Raw genomic sequence first — 22,087 nt, 5'->3', positions numbered from 1 at the left:
ATGGAGAAAAGATGAAGAATTTACTATATGGCTTAGGAAACAAATTACATGGAGATTGCCCTAAACTGGAGCTTTACCAAAACTGCCTCCATTTCTTATGGCTCCTCAACTAAATGACAGAAACGCCCTCAGGAAACAGGGAGCTTTTAACTGCTAAACGGTGAATCCGTTGGCAGAATCCCAAAACAATCCCCCCTTTCCCTCCACTTAAAAAATACTAGAGAGGCGTCCATTGCAAGAAATCTCTCCCTTCTCCATTTTTTTCTCCTTTCCCCCTCGCTATTCTCTTCTTTAATTAACTACAGGGCTGCTTCCCTTTTTCCTATATATACACACACACACACACATTTAATTCTGTGTTTTATAAAGAATTTTTGTCTGTCCTCTGCTCTCACGTCTCTGCGGATTTTCTTGCCATTATTCGCAGAAACGAAGATCCCTCTCTCAAAAGGTTTAAACCCCATTTCTCTTCTAAAGAATCTATAATCACTGTACTAATCCCATGTTTGGTTGATTTATATCTTTTTGTAATGCAGAGTTTGAAGAATTCTTCACGTGAAAGCTTCTTCAAGATTTTGTTTCTTTGCATAAGTAGATCGTTGCAAGTTCATTGGTGTTGGTAGTTCTTCTTTTGGTAATTCATTTATTTACGGGTGCTTTATCTTCTTCTTCTTCTTCTTCTTCTTCTTCTTCTTCTTTGGATGTCAACTTTTGTCTTTTGGTTTACCGTTCTTTTTTCTTTTTGTATTGCATTTTGATTGAATGTTGAGAATTTTCTCTTAAAGTTGTTTCAGCAATTTTGGAGAGTGTATGATCAGAGATTAAGGATGTTAGGAGATTTCATCACCAGATTTCTTGTGTACGTTATTCAACATTATTCCTTCATCTTTTTCCCCCTTTGTTTCGTATGTTTCTGTTGTTTCACTATGATTTTTATCCATGTTGCTCTTTCCTTTTCTTATTTGAATGACGTTTCTTGAAATTGAATATTGTGTTAAACATTATTCCTTCTTTGGATGATGCCAGGTTGCTTTTTGGATATGCATACCCAGCATTTGAATGTTTCAAATCTGTGGAGAAGAACAACGTGGATATTGAAGAAATTAGATTCTGGTGTCAATATTGGTAAGTCCCCATATGTTCATTCAATCAACCAGCAGACGTGGTCGTCATTTTTATGTTGAAATTGATTCTATTCAAGGTCTCCTCAGAAAGTTTTGTTTGATGTTCTTTCGCGATAGCAAGGTGAATAATCCATTCTGTTTCAGAAATGATTAGAAAATGAAAGAAATTGACAAAGAAAAAAGAAAAGAAACATTGAGATTTTGAGTTAGAATGGAGAACAGCCAAATCTTTACTGGTGGTGATGGGGATCGTGTGTTGGGTTCTCTATTCCCTGATCCATCCTGTTGTAACTTCTTCAAAGCAGTAGTAACATTGCATAAATCATCATTGCTTATATTACAAGGGTGTTCCAGTTCCATTCGTCGTCTTTATGCATGAATTTTCTTTTATCGTTATGCTCTGGAATTGAATTATTAGTGTAATTCTTAATAAACTTTGCAGGATCATTATTGCTCTTGTAACGGTTTGTGAGAGGATAGGAGACATATTTCTTTCATGGTACGCAGGGTTCAGAGGTTCTTATTTACATTCCCAGTAGAACCTATTTTGTGGTGTCTGATTTTATTCTTATTTTATGTTGAAGGTTGCCAATGTATGGTGAAGTGAAGCTGGCATTTTTTATCTACTTATGGCATCCAAAAACAAAGGTAAAGAGAGAAGATGGTTAGAAGAGACTGGGGAAGGAATTTTGTTCACCAAGTTCAGCTAATCATATGACGTTAAACTTTTGCTCAATGCAGGGAACTGGCTATATCTATGACACCTTGTTGAGGCCTTTGGTAGCAAGGCATGAAACGGATATCGAAAGGAAGCTACAGGAGACGAAGGCTAGAGGTTGGGACTTTGCCATCTACTACTGGAATATCTGCGCAGAACTGGGGCAAACTAAATTCTTTGAAGCTCTGCAATACTTGGCGCGTCAGTCAGGAAAGTTTACAAACGATAACAGTGAGGTAGATTATTTTTCCTTCAAAACAGAATGATTCCAAAAGTGGACGCACAAGTAATTACTAGCTAGAAGCAACAACTTTCACCTCCACAAGCAAAATAGAACTTGCCATGTTGGACAATGATGCTAGTTGCATCTGTTGTTCCTTCTTGCCCTGCCCCTGCCCTGCCAATATTCTTTATTGCTAAGCATATCTGCATCCCACAAATTCCACTCCTTCTTCAAAGGGTATCTAGCTTGTAAAAGACCTGACGACTTTACCACTCTCCAACCCTCAAAGTATTTATGCTCAAATTCAAACTCCCATCACACACTATCGTTACTAACCCAACAGTTCATAAAAAGCTCTCGTCCCCATAGGCAATAGCTTTGTAATGGACTGCCCAGATCTTCAGGAAGAAACATCTGTCATTAAACACACTACAGGCTTCAGAACTAGTGAATTGGATCCTATTTCAGAATCAACAGGGTTAAGCACATTGTATTTGTAAATAGAGCGGATTGACAATTTTGGCATTCATTAACAAACAGACACGCACATGCATTCACAACTTTGGTTTCTTTGATATTATATATAATCACAGCTCTTAATATACATAAAAACACTAACCTTGATCAACTAAACTAGCTGTGATTTCTCGAACCAACCTTGCAGAAGAGCAATGGCGATGAACCTAGTGCTACGTCTCCAAATGAGTTACCATCATTGGCCAAGAATACTAGCGAGAACTCCAAGTCGCCACCAAGACCACCGACACCGCCTGGCAGCAGCACAATCAACCGAGAAGTTGCTGGATCACCAAAATCCAAACGAGTACAAGTCCACCTCAATGAGGAAACAGAATCTGTTACCGCAATGGACACGAACAACTCGACTGACCTTGATTCTAATGTCAATGAAAAGCTCCACCAATTTCGTATGAGGCTACGAAGATCAAAACCAATGCAACAATGAAAGAAAAATGTATTAAAAGAAAAACTGTACTAAGAAACAAACTCGCAAAAAAAAAAAGATGGAAAGAATTAAAAAAAGAAAAAAGAAACTTTAGACGTCCTTCTTTTCTTCATTTCCAAATTGAATCCCAATTATTCTTTCTTTTTTCTTGTACATGATTTTTTCTTTCTTTCTTTTTTTCTACATTATTTCTGGGTCATATAACTCGGATACGCATTGAAACAGAAATTGAGACTGAGTTGCTGCTATTTGTTAACGTGGACTCGAATGGCATGGAGGATCCGATCAAAAGCACTTGTTATGCTCGGAATAACATGACCACTAAGGAACCGAAAACATGCAGTGATGGGATTATTGGTGCAGAACCGAAGCCAGAGGCGTCGGAGGAAGTGGCTACACGAATCAGGAGTTGGGGACATGGGCTGGAGGTAAGCCCAGGCAGCATGTTTGACAAGGCGGTTGCGAATGGTAATTTCATACGGGGATGTGGTGGTGGAATTCGAAGATGTCGGAGAGTTAACGGTGGCGGAAGGGAGAAGATCTTTAAGAGAAGTGTAGGATGAAGAGGATTTTAGAGAAAGGAGGGAGATGTCATGGGGAGAAAGAACGGTGCCTTTTAAGTGTGATGGAGGGAGGATGGAGGAGGGGTGGAGGGAGAGCTTTGTTGGGATAACTAATGACTTGGCTATTGAGTTTCTCCGGCGAAGGGTGGCTGTTTGTGAGGGCGCTGATTCTTGGTTCATCGTGAGGGGAAGAGAGGGGGGAGAGGGAGGGAGGGAGGGATGGAATTTTAGAGTTTACTTGGGAATATGGCGGCTATTTGTATCGCGTTGTGGGTGGGTGGTTCCTTGGGTCAGTGATGGCTGAGGACTAAGGGCCACTGCCTGCCATTCTTTTGACGGCAACATCTTTGGACATGACGTCGTTAATGTTATCTTCCACGATGTCATTGGTGCTCTTTTGTAGTTTTACCGATAGATATTCAGCTCCGCTGGTCCTACCTGACCTGAGTTGAGTTACAAGAGTGCGTGTCATGCTTCTTTCTATTCAAATCTAAAGATTATTAATTTAAAATTATATAATATAAACTTTATTGTCTAAACGTGATTTTCAGATTTAAAATATTTTTAAATAATCAAGAATTAATACTAAAAGTAAATATAATTTAAATTAATTTAACACAAATAAATTATAAAAATATTATAAAAATAAAAAGTTTTAATTAAAAAAAACATAAACCAAACATCATTCATATCATTAATATAAAAATAAAAATCTTAATTTTGTGCAATGCAATGTCAAAAAAGTCATCAACTAGATATTCATAATTATTTTCATTAAGATCATCTTCTTTATTGAAATAAATCTCAAATAGATAAAAATATCTTAATTGTCTCCATTAAAATTGTTTCCTTCAAGAAAACCATATTCTTATAAATTTACTCTTTTAATAAATCAATATTATTAAGACTAATGAAAAATCTAAAATATGCCTTGATTTGCTCAAATTCTTAAAAAGTATAATAATAATATAAATTATATATATTAATGATAAATTTAATTTTAAAAGGCTAATAATAATGTTAATGAAAATAGTAATAATTTTTTTAATTATTACCTTCATCCTCAAATCGTAATAAACAAGGACCAAATCACTTTAATTTATTAAAAGAAATTATCTAGAACAAAATAAATGAAGTAAACCAATAATATCTTAGATGAAATTTGAGCAAAAAATCTGAAATGGCCTGAGATTCTAAACAAAATAAAATTGATTTCATTTAAAAAAAATGGTATGAAATATAATGGCACAAATTAATAGTCTTGATTTAAACTAATTTTTTTGAAAATATATATATAAAAAAACAATATTGTTTAAAAAAACTATTGAAGTTAATTTAATAATTGATAGATTGATTTGATTATCTAATAACATGGTCTTTTCACTGATATAGTTTTTCCACTTAATTTTATTTTCTTTTTTTATTATTACCCCTATGAATAATTAAAATTTATGTCAATCACTGATTGAAAAAATCGTTGTATATATTTAGAATCCCATTGAGAGAAGATTTAATTTGGGGACCAAAATTTGAGATTATATCAATAATTTAACTCATAATCTAATCTTCACTTGCATAATAATTAATTAAATCCACTGTAATGTCCATCCATGGTCCATGTGATGATATGAAATTATGAATATTAATTAAAGAGGACGTATATAAATTTTCTTTTTTCATGTAAACTAATTAATTATTACTAACCTTTACTTTCCTGGTATAAAAAAAAATTGAAAGTAAAGGATAACAGAGTTAAATAAACCTTTCTTATAAAAGCATGATATAAAGAATATTGTTTTATATAATGATTCAAATATTATTTTTTAGAATTTTTCATGACAAATGAAATTTGTATTTTTTTAAGTGTTAAAACTATTGAAACAATCTATGAAATATTAATAAAACAAATATCAAATATATAATTGAATAATATACATTTGAAGTACATGGTAACAAAAATAATAATTAAATACATGTAAAAATTTAATTTCTTAAATATTAAATATGAGCTTATCATTCTATAGAAAACATAATAAAACTTTTTATTTTTTTCATTAAAAGTAAAGTCATTTGTAATTTTCAATAATGATAATTGGTATGCATTAAAATATATAATAATATATTCAAACAAATATTTTTAGTATTTTTTAATAATAATATTTAGTGTGCATTAAAATATATATGATTTTATTCAAATCTTATTCTTACATAATATTTGATTGGATTTTAAACCCTTGCAAATTCTTTTCATTTTCTTAAAATTAATTTTAATGTTTGTATTAATACATATGCACCGTTTGTGTTAAAAAGACTAATAAATTAACTACTATACTTACAAAAGTTGGGGTTGGCCCTGCCACTTTCACTGTTCATCTAGATAGTAAAGGAGATGGCCCTTTTTTTCTTTTTCTTTTTAAATATATCTTCCATTTTTTTCTATTAAATGTTTTTTTTCTCTTTCAATTTTAAAAATATTTAAATGTATTTTTTTACAAAAAAAATTGTTTTTTTCTGGAAAAAAATGATTTATTTAATATAAAAAAATACTTTATGGAATTTACAATTTCAAATACTTTAGAATTTGTTTAACATATTGCAATTATTTTTAAAATATTTTTTTATATCAAAATACATGTTAATAACTTTTTTATTTTTTAAAAATTATTTTTAATATCAGTACATCAAGATAATTTAAAAACATTAAAAATATATTAATTTAAAATAAATAAATAAAATAAAAACTTTTAATTTTTTTTTAAAAAAATTTAAAATGCAGAAATAAAAACAAAATCATGAGGTTAAAAAAAGATAGGAACTCAAAAATTAATCGTAAAATAATCTTTCAAAAATTTGAAAATTTAATAAATTTAGATTAAGGTGATGTTCAGAAAAAACCTATAAAAAAATACATGGCTTGAAAATTTTATTGGAACTCGTTTGTCAAAAAAACCTTATTGACACAAAAATTGCAGGTATTTTTGATAAATTTCTATCAAGCCAAACATGGCCTTACACGCCTTGGAGGCTCAACTCGAACACTACGGGTTGGGCTTCTTAACACAAAACCAAGCTTGGTCCAAATGGGCTAAAAGAGAGAATGACCCAACCTTCCTTTTTCTTTAAAAGCAAAGGAGACTAAAAACCAAATCCATAAATAAAGAAACAAGAAAGCCCACCATGCTTTAAGGATCAACCTAATAATTGTATGCAACACCTTCTTATTTCCAAAAACATTTGAACATGCTAAAACCTTATCTGTCAAATTATTTCTTTACCAAACAAGAGCATTGAGCTGTTATATGAAAATAACTACCATGATTGCAACTTCAACAAAACAAAACAAAAGGGATATACCTCACTAACTCTGCCGCACCGGTTTTGGGAGAGTTCTACGTTGCCGCAACTGCTGCAGCTAGACTGTGATGCTGCTGGAGCTGGAGCACGCTGCTACTGCTGGTTCATCCTCGAAATACTGTTGTTTGAGGGTGTACGATGGACTGCACACGGTGTTGCACCAGGGAAGATGAAGTGCACGATGTTGCTAATGGAGGAAGACAGTGCAATCTGCTGCTGGAGCTTGTGCACGCTGCTACTCCTGGTTGTTCCAACTGGTACTGCTGGAGTTGTGTCAGTCGTGCGTGTACCTCACATGCAGAGATTAACTCACGGAAAGAACAGGCAAAAAAAACAGCTTGATTCTCTCGGGAGAAAAGGCAGCAGTCACTGTTGGATTCTTTGGTGTGGTTTACTGTGGAGTTTTACCTGGTTTTTTGGCCTAATATCAGGTTTTATGGTGGCTATTATGTGGTTGGGATGTAGGTTGAAAGGAGACTGTAGGGCTTCTGCTCCGTGGCTATTACGTGGCCGGCTTCGGGGTTGGTGTTTCGTGATGGTATATAGCTGGTGGCGAGGAAGATGACTGGTTGGAGATGGGAATGGAACAAGGGTTGCTCAAGGTGGGCTGGATGGCTTTCGATCTAAAAATATCAGAAGAAGATGAGTCTTTGGGGGTTTTTTTGGCTGGTATCAGTCAAAAGCAGAGAAGATGAAGTGGGTTGGTTTGCCCAATAGAGAAAATGGAGAGTTGTGTGATGTTTTTTATGTTTGCTCCCTTTGGCTTTTGATAAAGAATCCAGGAAATGTAACATCCATTCATTGATTTGAGCTGCTGAACTTAAAGAAGAAAAAGAAAAAGGGCTCATGTATTTTAACTAAAAAGAAATCTTTTTTCTTTTAACAAGCATCCCCCCGTGAAGAGGTTACAGGGTTTATAAGTAAATGGGATCTTAACCTTTAATGTTAGAGAATAGATACCAACTATTTGTTGAAGTTAGTGACAAAAGCTTGTTCTGTTTTACAATTAACGAAGGGACCTAAGGCTGTTTTTGCAAGCAGCGTTGTGCTTGGTAGTGTTTTTGGGAGAGTATTGACGAGTTTATTTGATATAAAATTGGTGTTGTATGGTAAAAGGATGAGGGAGAAATTAGTTCTCAAATGTAAGCATATGGGTATCGTTTTTTTTAGGGGAAGGAGACCATGAAAACTAAGATTATGATAATTTTTAATTTGATACTTAAACTTGTAGCAGTTTGCAATAGAGCTCTCAATCAACCCTAATATTTTCAATTCCTAGCAATTCCACCCTTAGCCGGCTTTTTTTATTAAATCCTCAAATTTTAAAACTCTTTATAAAGTGGTCATTGGTTCTTGATTTCTTTAATGTGATCTTTAATTGAACTTTATACTTTAATTTTTTTTAAATTAAGCCCTGATTGCACTAATTTAGCATTTTAAAATTTCAATTGTGTCCTTAGTCTTTCAATCCTTGTGATTATATTGTGTCTCTAACCCTTTAATCTTTACAAATGGGTCCAAATTAGATCTTTAAAGTTGATTGTTTTTCAATTAAGTCCTCCATTGAATCCTCCAAAACCATTAGAAGTTTAATTAAATCTTTAAACTTAATTAATTCTTCTAATTTTGGTCATATCAGATTTCAACCTTAAATTTTATTTAAATCTTTTTTCAGTCCATCTTGTGAAGATACCTTAATCTAAATATTTTTATGGTATTTTTATTTTTTGTAACTCAAATGCTTGTTCTTGAAAATATTTTTAAATTTTAAATTTTTGATATTTTGGGTTTTATTTATATTTTTCATCAAACAAATTTTTAGAGTCCAAAATTAAATTATAGCAGCAACAACCATTAAATTATATTATTTCACCACTACTTCTTCGAGTTGTGTTATTTCTCTACAATTTTAATATTTTTGTGCTAATAGCACAAAATAGCTTAATTTGAGTGGCGTCGGCCTTTTTCTGTATGTGTGTATCCTTCCTTGTCCATGTTTTGGGCATTTTCTTTCTTTCCTTCCTTCCTTCTCCTGTACGTGTGTGTCCTTTCTTTTCCATTATTTCTTGTGTTTTATCATAATGTGTCAACTCTCAACAACAATTTATTTCTGAAAGAAAAGGTCAACGAGGATGAAACTCCCATACTGGCTTTTGCTACCTTAATTACGTGTAAAAAGTTCATTGTTCGTCCCTAGCATGCTTTGCCCCGTATCGGGCTGTGTTTTTTTTTTTTTTTTCCACTCAGGAGTTGCTAGTATTTGTTTTTATAAAAACAAATTCCATTTAATGACAATAAATGAATAGAATTTAGAAAGAAAAGGTGATAACGATTAAAAAAAAAATTGTAACACAATTCCAAAACTATTTAAATGTTAAAAATAAAATTAAAAAAATAACCCTAATTAATCCAAGTTAATATGAAAAACTTGAGACATGAGCTATAAAATTAGGTTAATCTTATAGAAAAAAAAAGAAAATAATGATGCCCAATTATCATCCATCCAAATGTAAAATGATAATATTAATAATAAAATAAATTAACAAAAAAACTTTTAAAAAATAAAACACCAATAAACTCAAATAAGGCTTCTAAACTTTGTTAGTCAAATCATGTAAATAAGAAAATCTAATTGAAAGCAAATAACAACAATTACAAATTTCAATTCTAAAAAAATATAAAAAGATAAAGCTGGAAAAATAATCAATTTTAACAAATGATCATAAAAAAAAAAAAAAGAATGGAGCTAAATTGGGCAAACCCACTAGACACTCAACCTAATTTATGAAAGTGAAATAATTTCATAACAAAAATAACAAACTAACAAAACTCAATCTTTAAAAAATTTAACATTGAATAAAAAATAAAAAAATCGGTGTAAAAATAATAATAAAAAATATCATTTCATACCTGTGATCCTTGTCATGAGACCGGGATCATCACACAAAAAAAAAATATGAAGCTTAATTTTTAATTTATCTGATTTTAAAGAATGAAATTTAAAAAAGAAAATCAATTTAAAAAATGATTGAAAGCAAAAAAAAAAGAAAAAAAAAGTAGCAATTAAAATAATGAAGATCAAGCTTGACATACAAATAAAATAAAACAAAATGTTGAGAGATAAAATTGAAAATTAAAATTCATTAAAAATAAATAAAAAACAAATAACAGTAAATAGAATGAACACTTAATTTGATGTAAAAATTAAATAAAACTATTATGGGATAAAATTAAAAAAAAATCAAAACAAAATAAAAAAAATAAAAATAAAATCTGATACAATAAATAAATACAAGATACCTTTTAAATTTTACAAGCCAATGCAATTTCTAATAAGACGAGACAAAAAAGAAAAAAAAAACTCTGGTAAAATGCTTTCAATGTCATTATAGAAGCCATCATTTAAATGTTGATGGACACTTTATGTGCCACTTAAAGACCATAAAAGCCTTCCACCCGTTAGCACATGCATTGTATACGCCAACCTATTTTTCCTATCCATTTACTATAGTTCCTATAATTGTTTTATTTTTAATTTTAATTCCTCAACACTTTTATTGTTTAAAATTAGCTAAATTTTGTTTTATTTGCAAAATCAAGCACAGAAAACTTCCCTGATTTTGCAAGAACTCTCTATCAAGGTAACCATAACAAACTACTAAGTTATATATATATTCCTCAATCTTACTCTTTTTTATATATATAATTTTTTGCACATTGATCATTCAATTTCTAATAAAAGCCAAATAAGAGAAAAGTAAACTAGTAATTGGTTATGTATTTGAAAATATAATGCAAATTGCCGTCTTAAAATTTTGATTTATTTTTGTTTAAAATAATTTTTTTTATGTTTTCAAATTATTTTAATATACTAATATTCAAAATAATTTTTAAAAAATTAAAAAATATTTTAATACATTTAAAAAAAACATTTCAAACCATCTTCACTGTCACAATTTTAAACATGTATGAAATCAGAAGAAAAAACACAAGGTGCAAGGCAAAACGGAGGACCCATTAACCTGGCATCTGACGTGGAGCTTGTTAAGGTCACGTGGTGCTGAGCTGGACTGCAGATGGTAACACAGAATATACATGCATCGTGACGCAACGCTTCTTATTCATCTGTTTCGAGAGGTTTTCTTCCGGTGTGATTTTGATTGGACAAAAAAACAATCATATGAGACTGATTTATCCAACGAAAACAAATTGCCAATAACAACTTGTGCGAACAGTGAACTGTTCTTCATTTATACTGGTCGGATAACATATACATCCGTATGGAAACATGACTGGTTTGTCCAAGTTTATCCAACCATCACGTGAGATTTTTTAAAGTATGAAATTATGGTGAAGCTGTAGGGAGAAACTTAAGGCCACAAAAGCAGCATGATTCCATCCATGATATTGATGTTTACAACTTAGTCCACAAAATTAAATATGTAACTAGCCCTCGGCTGGAAACCAATGCTGCCCCAATATTATCCTGGTTCCCGTGCAACATTCTTATAGCATGCTGCCACTATAATGGCAGCTGGCCAGATCTGTTGCCTTCCAACGCTAGCAAACTAAAGCACCAGCTATAGCAACAACAACATGTACATGTATGATGGAATAATAGATGTTAAATCAACTGTGTTGTGTGTGCCCTAACATCATCAGATACACCACTACTCAGTTCCATCATGAACGTCCATCCCCTCCCTCCCTTGTTATCCTTTGATTTGCTTGCAAATAAACCACAAGGTCAATTTATACCATGTAACATTAACCATGGATTATCATCTGCCAACTTCTAACACTTTCCTGATTTGTCTTTCTTAAGCCAATTCATAATTGACGAGCATAGAAGGATGCAGATTGGTACAGGAAAAGAATCTCCTCAATGCATTGGATAAGTCAATATTACCTCCGAATAGGGTTTATACACCAGGAGGCACTTCAGTAATTCCATGCAATGGAGTTTGTGTCCTGGGGGTTTGGACATCGGTCACCCCAAAATCAGCCCATTCAGTATTTGCTGTTGCCTGGGTCAAGGATTGATTATTGTACTCTTATATGGTCCAGGGAGGGGGGCAAAATGGAAAATAATTTCAAGGATACAGTCTGTCTTCCACATATCTGTAATACTTATGCCTGCGTCTGAAAGAAGCCAGTAATCTGAATCATCCTGCAACAGCAACAAGAATCAGACAGTCAGACACAGCTTACACATTTGAATACGACTATCAGTTTTAAGTCATCCAAGCAGTTGCAAAATCTTTGGTATGAAATGACAACTTTGCACGTCTCATTTGTTTTATACATGCCATATAGGAAACAATTTGGGGTTGGAAACCATCAACATACAGGTTTCACAGATGGCATTTACATGAATTAAGATGATTGACTGAAGTCTCATAATTTGACACCTTGCTGCTTGAAAGAATTTTGGAAAAAAATGGCATTTTAATCTATTTGTACTATATAATGAAGTCATGATTGTCTTCCTAATAAATTATATTAATGTGGATTATCTCGGCTTTGTATTTATGAAACTGATACTGTACCCGGCAATCAGCAAATGGGCTTGAAACCAAAGCTTGAAATCATTGGTCAGACAAAGACGCAAGCATTTCACATGCCCATCATTATCTGAACTACTAAGTACCTTTGCTGAAGTCAAAACTATTATCCATGGAATATTTGTAAGACTCTTTCACAAGTAGTTAATTGCAAATAAGAACAAAAACAATGTACAGCTACACTCACGTGTACATCAGAAGGAACAATCTTCATCATTCCCCCTAACTCCTGAGTAGTATTAGGATCAGAGAACATAGTTTGTGCCTGTTGTGCCAGAGATCCACTTCTTCCCTGGGTTCTCACATCAGTGGTCATCTCTGTCATTGGGTTTCCATGGGATGCTGAAATAGAAGCAAGTGGAATGCTCACAGATGTCTCAACGTTATTCATCTCCTCAAAATTCTCCTCAAATTGACTGGAAAAATAAACAGAAAGTTTAAATAAGAGAAGAGAAGCAAGAAAAAAAATCAACAACCCGATTCACAAAAGACACCAGTGCACCATCTAGAAAGGGGCCACACACCTCACAAGGTAGACATCAATAGGACCCATAGAGCTTCTAAGGATTATCCTGTATCTCCTTTGTGGATAGTCAACAGCCTGTCATATACGGAAGCAATACCAATTTGGCATCAAGCACATGACATAGAGCACAAATAACATAAATCTTCTTTTTTCAACTTACCTCATCAGGATCAGGGACTTCTAGAGTAGTTCCATGGGGAGCTTTAATTGCTATGAGGGTTTCATTCTGGAACAAGCAACGATAGAAAGTTCACAAAACCATCAGACAGATCAGTGTCCAAACTAGAAAACTATTATGGCTCTTATAAAGTTTGAACAGAATAAACTGACCAGGAAACAAGGCAGACTCTTGATATCTTCTTCAGTCACAAAAAGCCTCCTGGAATTGTGAGAGGATGGATAATGGTTATTATGGTTAGCAAATAAAACATGTAAAATTAATTCTAAGGACATAGGGTTTGCAAAGAGGATTTTACTTCTGATTGTTCTCATCCTCACTCAGATCTCTCAATCGTTCCTGCATTTCTCTGCAGCAATTTGACAGCATCAGCATTATCCAAGTGATTCAAGATTGCAAGATTAACAGCCGTAACAAGGGAATCAACCATGTAACCTTATTTGATCATCTAGTGTGAGCTCTTCCATGGTAAGCTTTGCAATTTCTGCCTGCAGAAAAAGAAGCACAAGATAAGCCTCCTGCATAGGAAAGCCAATATGTAATTTGTTTTCATCCTTCCCCTTTTCAGTTCCATGTCATCATTATGGACCATGGGGTAACGTGAACAAATTATCAGTGAGCAGTCACAAATCAAGATAAAAGGTATAGAACAATCAGACCTATGACAAATTGCAGAATATAAATTTAGTTAGGCTTGTGGATCAAACATACAATATCCACTTCCATTTACCTGTAACAAAGTGGCATCACCTTCTACCTGCCCTGGCCTTGAAGCATCAATACCCCTGGCCAAACATTCAATCAAATCAATCCTCACATGAGTTCCCACGTGCTTCAATCAAACATAGAAACAAAATAGTATGAATTTTCCAGAAAGTTTGTTATCATCAACTTACTTCCAACGTATTCTGTTCTTGAGTGTTTTTTCTATGAGACCAATTCCTTCCAAGACATTTGTTATGTCATATATCCGTCTCTTTTGTACCTGTTCCAGTGAAAAAACTTTTAACAAGTATGATCCATTATCCTTGATGTAAATATACAATCAGAAACATGATCACCTCCAAGGTTTCAGCTGCATTGTTTAGGTCAAGAATTCCATCATCAGCATGTTTAAATAGATCGACAAACCTTTTTGTCAAAAGACCTGAAAACATTAGTAAAATAAATATGAAAGCTTTCACAGCTATACAAGACAATCAAAATATATATGAAATCATCTTGAGTGCCAATATTTGAAAAAATACCAAGGGAACTATCATAACGACAGCTGCCAGCTGGAGTAAGAGGAGAAGCACAATCTGCAAGTTTACATATAATATTCATTAGGTTCCACTTATGTTGGTGATGCTTGGACAATAAAGATTTGTGCAAACCCTACTCAAAGGATGAAAAGACATAATCTATATACAAACAGGCTTACCTACAAAGGCTATGCAATTTTAAAGCATGAAAAAGGGATGCAAAAGAACTTGCAAAGTCGATAAATACATTTCCTCACCAGCCTTTGACACGGGGGTTTGAGGTCCTGCTCCACTGCCCTTTGAGGCCTTGGATTTGTTGTATGTCCTTCCTGCTTTTGCTGATACAGGTGTCCTGAAGGGAATATTAGATATGCTTGTGGATCCAGGACTGCTAGCACGATTGCTGGAGCCAACTCCATTATCATCCAATGCACTCTTCCGTTTTAATTGCTGAGAGATGCCAAAAATTACAACTTTGTGTTCAATGACTGGGAGAAGTAAAGCAAACTGTAACACCTCTTAAGAACATACGGTTATAAGCTGTTACTTTTATGATACAGCATTTCAGTGAAGGATTTCAACAAAAGGGATGTGTATGGCTGATTAACAGAGTATGGATTTGAATGAATGTTTACATAAGTAGATTATTGCAAAACCAAAACCCATACCTAAAAACAAAAGCAGAGAATAGGGATAGAAAACAAGTTAGCATCCTGTTATAGTATGTTTAGACTAGATAAGGGGAGGAAAAGAAGGGTAAGTAAAAGGGGCGTAGCAACCCTCCCCTTGTTTGCATGTATCAGAGGGGAAAGGAGAGTGGCATACCTTCTCCTTGTTGGGTTAAAGGAGCAAGGGGTTTTAAATTAAAAAAAAAAAAAGAGTAAAATAATTCTTTATTGTTACAGTGTGAAGGGATCATAACAGACGCTGTGGATTTTCTTAGAAGAGGAGTTACGTTGTGGTAATCCTTTCAATCCCCTCCCTACCCTAAAAAAAACTTATAAATCCTGGACCATTTGAAGGATTCGATACCCTCTCCTATCTTCCTTTCCATTTGAAGTCTTCTTGCCCAAACATGGTTTGGGTAATGAGACACGATTCTTATTCCCTAAACATGAATAACTCACTTGAACATCAGCGTGAGAATTTTTACGGACAACGGGCTTCCATCAAACACTAATATATTTATACCAAACAGAACAAATTACAAAACTCAACACCAAATCCAAAATTATCAGCAATAAAATAAGTAAAATGGGAAATCAAATTTCAAATAAACATCCATTCAGATTCTGCAAAAATAATAACTATTATAGTATAACTGTCAATCTCACAGCAGCCAAAATAAACCTCAATTTCTTTTCAAATTCCAAATTTTCCCTTCCTTTCACACAATTTCTCAGCAACCAAACACACCACAACCAAAAAAAAACAAACGCATTTAAAACACAATTTAACTTTCATTGACATCAAATACTCACACATACAATCCCTAAAAAACACATTAAAAACCGGCATGAAAACACAAAAATTAATTTAAAAAAATTCAAATGTTCATGAAAATCTTCATACGAATATAACAGCAGAGAGAAATTGAAACGCACAGGAGATCTCACAACAATAGCCTCGGCATCCCGGTCGGCGGTGACTCTACTAGTACTCGGTGAAGAAAATCGGTGATAATCATCAGGAGGAACAAACGATGGCTTCATCGTAGCAAATGCAAGCTGCCGCGTTAAAGGAGGCTGGATCGGTCCTGATGGAGGCGGCTGCGCAGCCGGTCTGGTTGAGGCTTTAGCGCTGCCGGACATAATAAATGAAACCTAAAATCAAAAATCGGAGTAAAAGAGAGATGAGATTATTTGATTGGTAAAAAAGATGATTAATTAATTTGAAGGCTAGAGAGAGAAAATGTGCTTAGAGAGAGAATGCAGGAGTGGGGAAAGTGGGGGTTAAGAGAGACAGCAGAAACCGAGGGAAGGAGGGAATTTTTTGTTTCGGATTTGGGTGGAGGGAAGATAATTATCTTTCTTTTATATTTTGGACCCTATATTTGTATTTTATTATTTTTTGACCCCATAACTCTTGGGGATTTTTTGGTGTTTTGAGCGTTGCGGGATGTGATTTGAAATTACTTATTTCTTATTTTTGGCAACATGTTGAGGAATTCACAATTTGTACCCCGAAGAGTGACAGAATCTTCCATTATGGAACTTGCTAAGCTAGCTTATAAGATGTCTTTCTGAAAATCTTGGACATTGGTGGAGCAACTCGTAAGCCTTTTTATTTAAGAAAAAACATATATCCTAAGTATCGCGCATAGACGGCATCATGATAATCATTTTTTAATACGGCATCATGATAATCATTTTTTAATACGGCATCTTCATAATAATCTTTTTATACTAAATTTTTTTATGGAAAATAAAAAATACTAAATTTTTTTATGGAAAATAAAAAATACTAAATTTTTATTGGTAAGAATGAAAAGGTGTTGTCTAATATTTTAATTATTAAAAACTTTAATGATGGAAGAATTTATATAAAAAAATTAATTACATAAATAAAAAATATTGATTCCTATAGTACCTTTTTATTTAAAATAAATTATATTTTTTAGCTATTTAATATAAACATAAAATAAGTTAATGTTGTAATTTTTAATCATTAATTTGTTTAATTATTAAAGTTGATTTACAGCAACAATAGAGTAGACTGTAGCTTTAGAGGTAAAATTTAGTTATTTTAGAGTTAAAATTATAAAAAAAATATTTTATATCAAAAATATATTTTATATACAAGTTCATAATCTTGTAGAAATAAAATAAATTTTTAATGCTTTTGAAATGTAAACTAAATTCTAATAAATAATTATAAATTAATTATAATAGTTATTGACTGATTTTTATATTTTTCAAAGTATAATAAAAAAATTATTTTTATTTTTCATAAAAATATATATAAAAATCTTTAGAATTTGATCATATACGTATGAACAAGAACATATTCTTATATTTTTTAAATTGAAAAAAATATTAATTTTTTATTTTAAAAAAACTTCAAAGAAAAATAAATATTTTTAATATTGAATTTGTATTTTACAATATGAATCTACAATTCAATATTAAGTAAAATGGTTGAAAAAACACATAAAGAAACAAAATTAATTTTAAAATAATCTTGAGTTTTTTTCAAAATTCCTAGAGGTTTTTTGTGGTCTTGTTCGAAAAAAATACAAAAATATCAACACCCCCCTTAACTAAAAATTAGATGCTTAAAATTTGTATATGGCTGTTCGGCAAGGTTATTTGACAATTAGCGAATTTGGTAACAATTTTACATTTTTCTTTCTTGACAAGCATCATCAGTTCACGCTATTTTCGCCATCTTCATGTGCATTCACCCTCGGTAATTACGTCGGCGGTTTCCTAAGTACTGTTTCAGAAACAAAAGCATTTGCCTTCAAGAATGCAGTGACATTGTTGTGCTTCGTCTACTGAATGGGAGTTTTAAAGCGGCAATTGCTTGGAGTCATGCCAAATCGAAAGTCTCATCAGCCTATGAAACCTCATCTTAAACAAGCAACTACCCGTAATAAAACACAGGCAATTCAGTTTCAATCAGCTATAACCGATCTCTTTTTGCTTTTGGTTTGATGGGTGGGCAGAGTTGAACGAGGTTTAAGGGGAGGAAAGAGAGAATTCACTGACGATTAGCAGGCTCATCGGTGGTTAGCTCAGCCGTGCATTGATTCGAGTTCAGCCATGAAGGGGTTGTGATGCCATGGGGGAAAAGGACCGGCGACACTGATCCAAGTGTCTTCAGGGTTTGTTCTGGAAAAGACTGATTCTCTCACAAAAAACCCATACCTGGGAGGAATAATCAGTAGAACATATCAACGGAACAAATAGCAAATCAAGTTATCCTGCGCAGCCAGTTGCCTAGGTCTCGTGCAAAAGACGGGTAGATTTCGATTTCGAAATGCCAAGATGCATGGCGACTAAATTGCAAACTGAATACAGCTCGATCAACCTTGGCCCTGTAAAGAACATGTCACTTAACAAATGTAATTCCTACCTCGACACCATACAAGTAAAGAAGTCTATACTTCGAAGGGAAAACCATCAGCTAAAGTCCAACAAAACTCTGATATGTTAACAAATAACCACGCAATTTTTCTCCTTGAAAAAAACCACATGCTGCAAAAGCATAGTCGCTTACCATGGCTGAAAATTAAAAACACAACTAATGAAAAGTCATAACTGTGAAAACTTGGCCCTCTCATTTTTTACCACCAACTCCTATGCCAGTGTCCTCTCCTTTCTCTCCACAAACATGACACATCCCTTGCTTCTTCTTCTTTTTATAGAAAGAGCACAGAACTCAAATTTCGTAGGGATTCCATCTGAAGTTTCAAGGCATACAATACCAATAAAAAAAAACAGTCATAACATTGCTTACTAGCAATTCAACTTTGACAACATACAGCTAGATGGAAAAAGCCAAAATCACCACAAGCATATAGATTCACAAGCAAATTAAGGTTAGTACAGTATAATAGACTAGATTATATGTGCAATGTAAGAAAGAAGACACCATTTCAATTGCATTACATTTATCAAACTTATTCTAATAAAAGGCTCCTGATAGAAAAAATTAAATGGCATAGATAACATAAAGATGCAAATTCACAGCCAGGAAAGTTCTGATATTTTCATCGGAAACGGCAGCCATACACCTTCTAACGTAAAATGTATGGGATTGACGATTTTTATCACAGCTGACAATAGCATACCGGCAGTGACACCATCTAGCCACACAGCAATCCAAGGATACATCCACCACACAAATATAAATTTACTCTGTGCTAGTAGAAGAATCAATGTCACAATTTACAGAATACAAAGGAGAACTTCTCAAAGGAACTGAAGAATTACAACAAACATCGATCCTACTTACAAATTGCGCCTCGCTTGTCTTTAACAATGTATGTAGAGGAAAATACAAACCTTTCTCAACACAGCATTGATGTCTAGGCTTAATTCTATTCTCTAAACTAAAAGAAAAATACTGTGGAAATTCTTTTAATTCCTTCAGATCCCTTCCCATCTCCACAACAAAATAATTCAACTTGGGCTCAATATTACTCTTAATGCTGAAATTAAACAGTTGTGGAAATCTCCTAAAGATGGAAACAGCATCTTCATGAGAGAACCCAATTTTCTCAAAGTATTGGATTCTTGGTAAGAGTTTCGTTTCAACACTACAAGACAGTAGATACGTGTGTCTTTTTACCTCTTCAAGGCCAATGTTTTTTAGGAAATAGAGAGCGGGGCGCAAGCAATGCTTGACGCTGGATACGAGCAATCTGGGCCGTCGGTTTATGACATGTTTTAAATCGGAGCCGCTGACGCGGGCTTCGCGGAGTAGGAAGGTGATGATTGGGGTGATAGTGGAAGGAGTGGAGTTAAGGATTTCCGGGCACATGGAGATGATTCGGCGGAACTCTCGTGGAGTGAAGTTCTTGGAGGTCAGTAAATCAATGATGGATTTGATGTTTGTTAAGGAGGCTGAGAGGATGATCGGACGGTGGTTGTTTATGAGGGAGAATATGTCTAGGCCTATTGAGTCAAGGTAAAGCATTTTTTCTTGAAATTCAGAATTGGGTGGCGGTGGAGGGGTATGGTGTGACGATATGGAGGGGATTTCTGGTGTTTTGAGGGGCTTAAGAGGAAGGGAAATGGTGTTTGTTTTGAAGGAAAGAGATGGAAAATGGAGGTTTCTGGGGCAAGAAAGCGGGGAGAAATAATCATGGAAGGATGATGCGGCAAGATTGTGTGATTTGGGATAAGGAAATGGGGAGGATTGGTTGCTGGTGTTGTTGGAGAGGAAATGGAGGAGTGTGTCTTGCATCGTGTCGGGTTACATTACATGGCTGATTGTGAGGGATGGTAATGTTAGTGTTTTTCTTTGGTTCAATGGAGTGGAGGAAATGGTGGTGGATAAGGCTCAAGAAATTTTGACAAGATGACTTGGAGATGAAGAACAGGAGCTGCTACTATCTGGATGAAATGGGACCATAGGCTTGTCCATGAAGAACAGAGACAGGCCTAGCACCATGGACTGGATCATTTGGGTTGTGCCAGTTTTATGTTTCTGGTTTCTAGCCCATAAACTAGCTGGACCTGGGCCATTTTTCTTTTGCCTTGTGCTATGACACCTATTTTGAGTGTTTAATGATGATTAACCATGTAATAAAAAAAAAACGACGGATAAAGATTTTTGGATTCAATTTCATTGTGTTTTTATAGTGATTTTATAATATTTTGGTGTTAAAAATAGAGTAATCTAAATTTTTATGACGTTTTTAAAGGTTTTTTTTTTAAATAAAAGTAAGTTGGAAATTAAGCTCTGAGAGTAAAAGAAATTATGCCTTGATTTTATTTATAGCGTCCATTGCAATTCTTCTTATAATATTGAGCGCACAAGTGCCCCATGAATTGGCTTGGACACTAGGTCGACATCTATTAAATTAATAATTAAAATACTATTTAAAAAGTCAATGAATTATAACATTCTTTTTAAATGATATTATAACTTTTATGGTTATATATGCAATAACTTTAGATAATTATATATGATTCTAATATTTAATAAATTGTAAAATAATTGCATTTAAATATTCAAAGAGAATAATTTATTTTTTATTTTTACGGTTTTAATAAATTAACTATTCTTTTGTTTTTTTTTCCACCAGATAAATAATTATAAAGATATCGTTTTTTTATTTGGAACTTGCACCTTTAGATTATGAGAAGTTTTTGTCTAAAAACATGATATCAATAGTTTTTTTTTCCCCGTAAAAGATAAATTAATAAGGAGATGGAAGTTTTACGTCCACAAATAACTTTTTTGCACACTTTAAATTATTGATATTTATATGAATATTTATTTTAATTATCTTTGATTTTTATTTAAAAAAATTTTTTAATTAAAATTTCAAAACAAAAAAATAAGAAACATGGAATTTCAACTTAAGAAATACATTTTCTTCTGTAAAATTTAATTTTTTCAAAGACTTGTGAATATTTATTTTTATAATTATATAATTATATAAAAATAGTTTTAAAAATTTCCTCTAGGCATCCCGTGAGCCTAAAATATAAGTAAAAATAAAGTGAAATTTTGATCTGTAAAAAATAAATGAACATAAAAATATTTTATAAGTGCATACTACAGAGAGAGTCCTGACAGTTGTCAGTTAATAGTAATATATGTACAATAAAATGAGAAATAGAGGTAAAAAACGTAATAAAAATATTTTCAAAATCAAGTTTATTTAATTATATGATAATTAAAATAAATATTAAAAAAATAAAGGATTAAAATTCTAGATGAAAAAAACAATTTTCTACTCAAAATATTTATTTATTTATCGGTATTTTTTATTTTTATTTTAACTAAACATGTAATTTTTTTTATTGGTGATGTAAAAATATGGTATAATTCGTGTTTTAAAAAATTAAATTTTTATATTTTATTAAAAATTATCTTTTATATTTTTAAATTATTTTTTATCTTTTAAAATTATTTTGATATACTAATCTCAAAAATAATTTTTAAAAATTA

At 32.8% G+C, this 22,087-nt stretch overlaps 3 protein-coding genes and 1 long non-coding RNA gene across 7 annotated transcripts; 1 reads left to right on the top strand and 3 right to left on the bottom strand.

Moving 5' to 3' along the window:
- Positions 1–350: 350 nt before the first annotated feature.
- LOC105141388 (putative HVA22-like protein g) lies at positions 351–3,082 on the top strand. 4 transcript variants are annotated; one of them, XM_011048585.1, is made up of 8 exons: positions 351–451; positions 537–634; positions 795–859; positions 1,027–1,125; positions 1,567–1,623; positions 1,709–1,772; positions 1,866–2,078; positions 2,730–3,082. In XM_011048585.1, exons 3-8 carry the CDS (start codon positions 828–830, stop codon positions 3,027–3,029), a joined length of 765 nt encoding a protein of 254 aa, XP_011046887.1. In that variant the 5' UTR covers positions 351–451; positions 537–634; positions 795–827; the 3' UTR covers positions 3,030–3,082. The 4 variants fall into 4 exon arrangements, with proteins under 4 accessions (XP_011046887.1, XP_011046885.1, XP_011046886.1 ...); XM_011048583.1 differs by having other exon boundaries at positions 786–859; XM_011048584.1 differs by having other exon boundaries at positions 537–653.
- Positions 2,221–2,776, bottom strand: LOC105141387 (uncharacterized). Its single transcript, XR_845362.1, has 2 exons — positions 2,685–2,776; positions 2,221–2,479 (listed from the first exon to the last, which is right to left on the bottom strand). It is a non-coding gene; the product is annotated as an uncharacterized LOC105141387 (long non-coding RNA).
- An 8,202-nt stretch (positions 3,083–11,284) lies between the features above and the next one.
- On the bottom strand, positions 11,285–16,461 carry LOC105141383 (transcription factor E2FA-like). Its single transcript, XM_011048577.1, has 14 exons — positions 16,063–16,461; positions 14,716–14,908; positions 14,462–14,515; positions 14,276–14,361; positions 14,111–14,199; positions 13,945–13,999; positions 13,650–13,702; positions 13,513–13,563; positions 13,367–13,415; positions 13,197–13,262; positions 13,035–13,111; positions 12,698–12,926; positions 12,050–12,116; positions 11,285–11,966 (listed from the first exon to the last, which is right to left on the bottom strand). The coding sequence occupies exons 1-14, from the start codon at positions 16,267–16,269 to the stop codon at positions 11,869–11,871; spliced, it is 1,374 nt and encodes a 457-aa protein (XP_011046879.1). The 5' UTR covers positions 16,270–16,461; the 3' UTR covers positions 11,285–11,868.
- Positions 16,462–19,030: 2,569 nt separating this feature from the next.
- On the bottom strand, positions 19,031–20,504 carry LOC105141384 (uncharacterized). The gene has a single exon (XM_011048578.1). The coding sequence runs from the start codon at positions 20,369–20,371 to the stop codon at positions 19,316–19,318; it is 1,056 nt and encodes a 351-aa protein (XP_011046880.1). The 5' UTR covers positions 20,372–20,504; the 3' UTR covers positions 19,031–19,315.
- Between the last annotated feature and the right edge of the window lie 1,583 nt (positions 20,505–22,087).

The sequence above is a fragment of the Populus euphratica genome, unplaced genomic scaffold, assembly GCF_000495115.2.
Source record: "Populus euphratica unplaced genomic scaffold, PopEup_1.0 scaffold144.1, whole genome shotgun sequence".
NCBI lineage: Eukaryota > Viridiplantae > Streptophyta > Magnoliopsida > Malpighiales > Salicaceae > Populus > Populus euphratica.
Note: the sequence above shows the minus strand (reverse complement) of the source record. Positions and strands in the feature narration are given on the sequence as shown.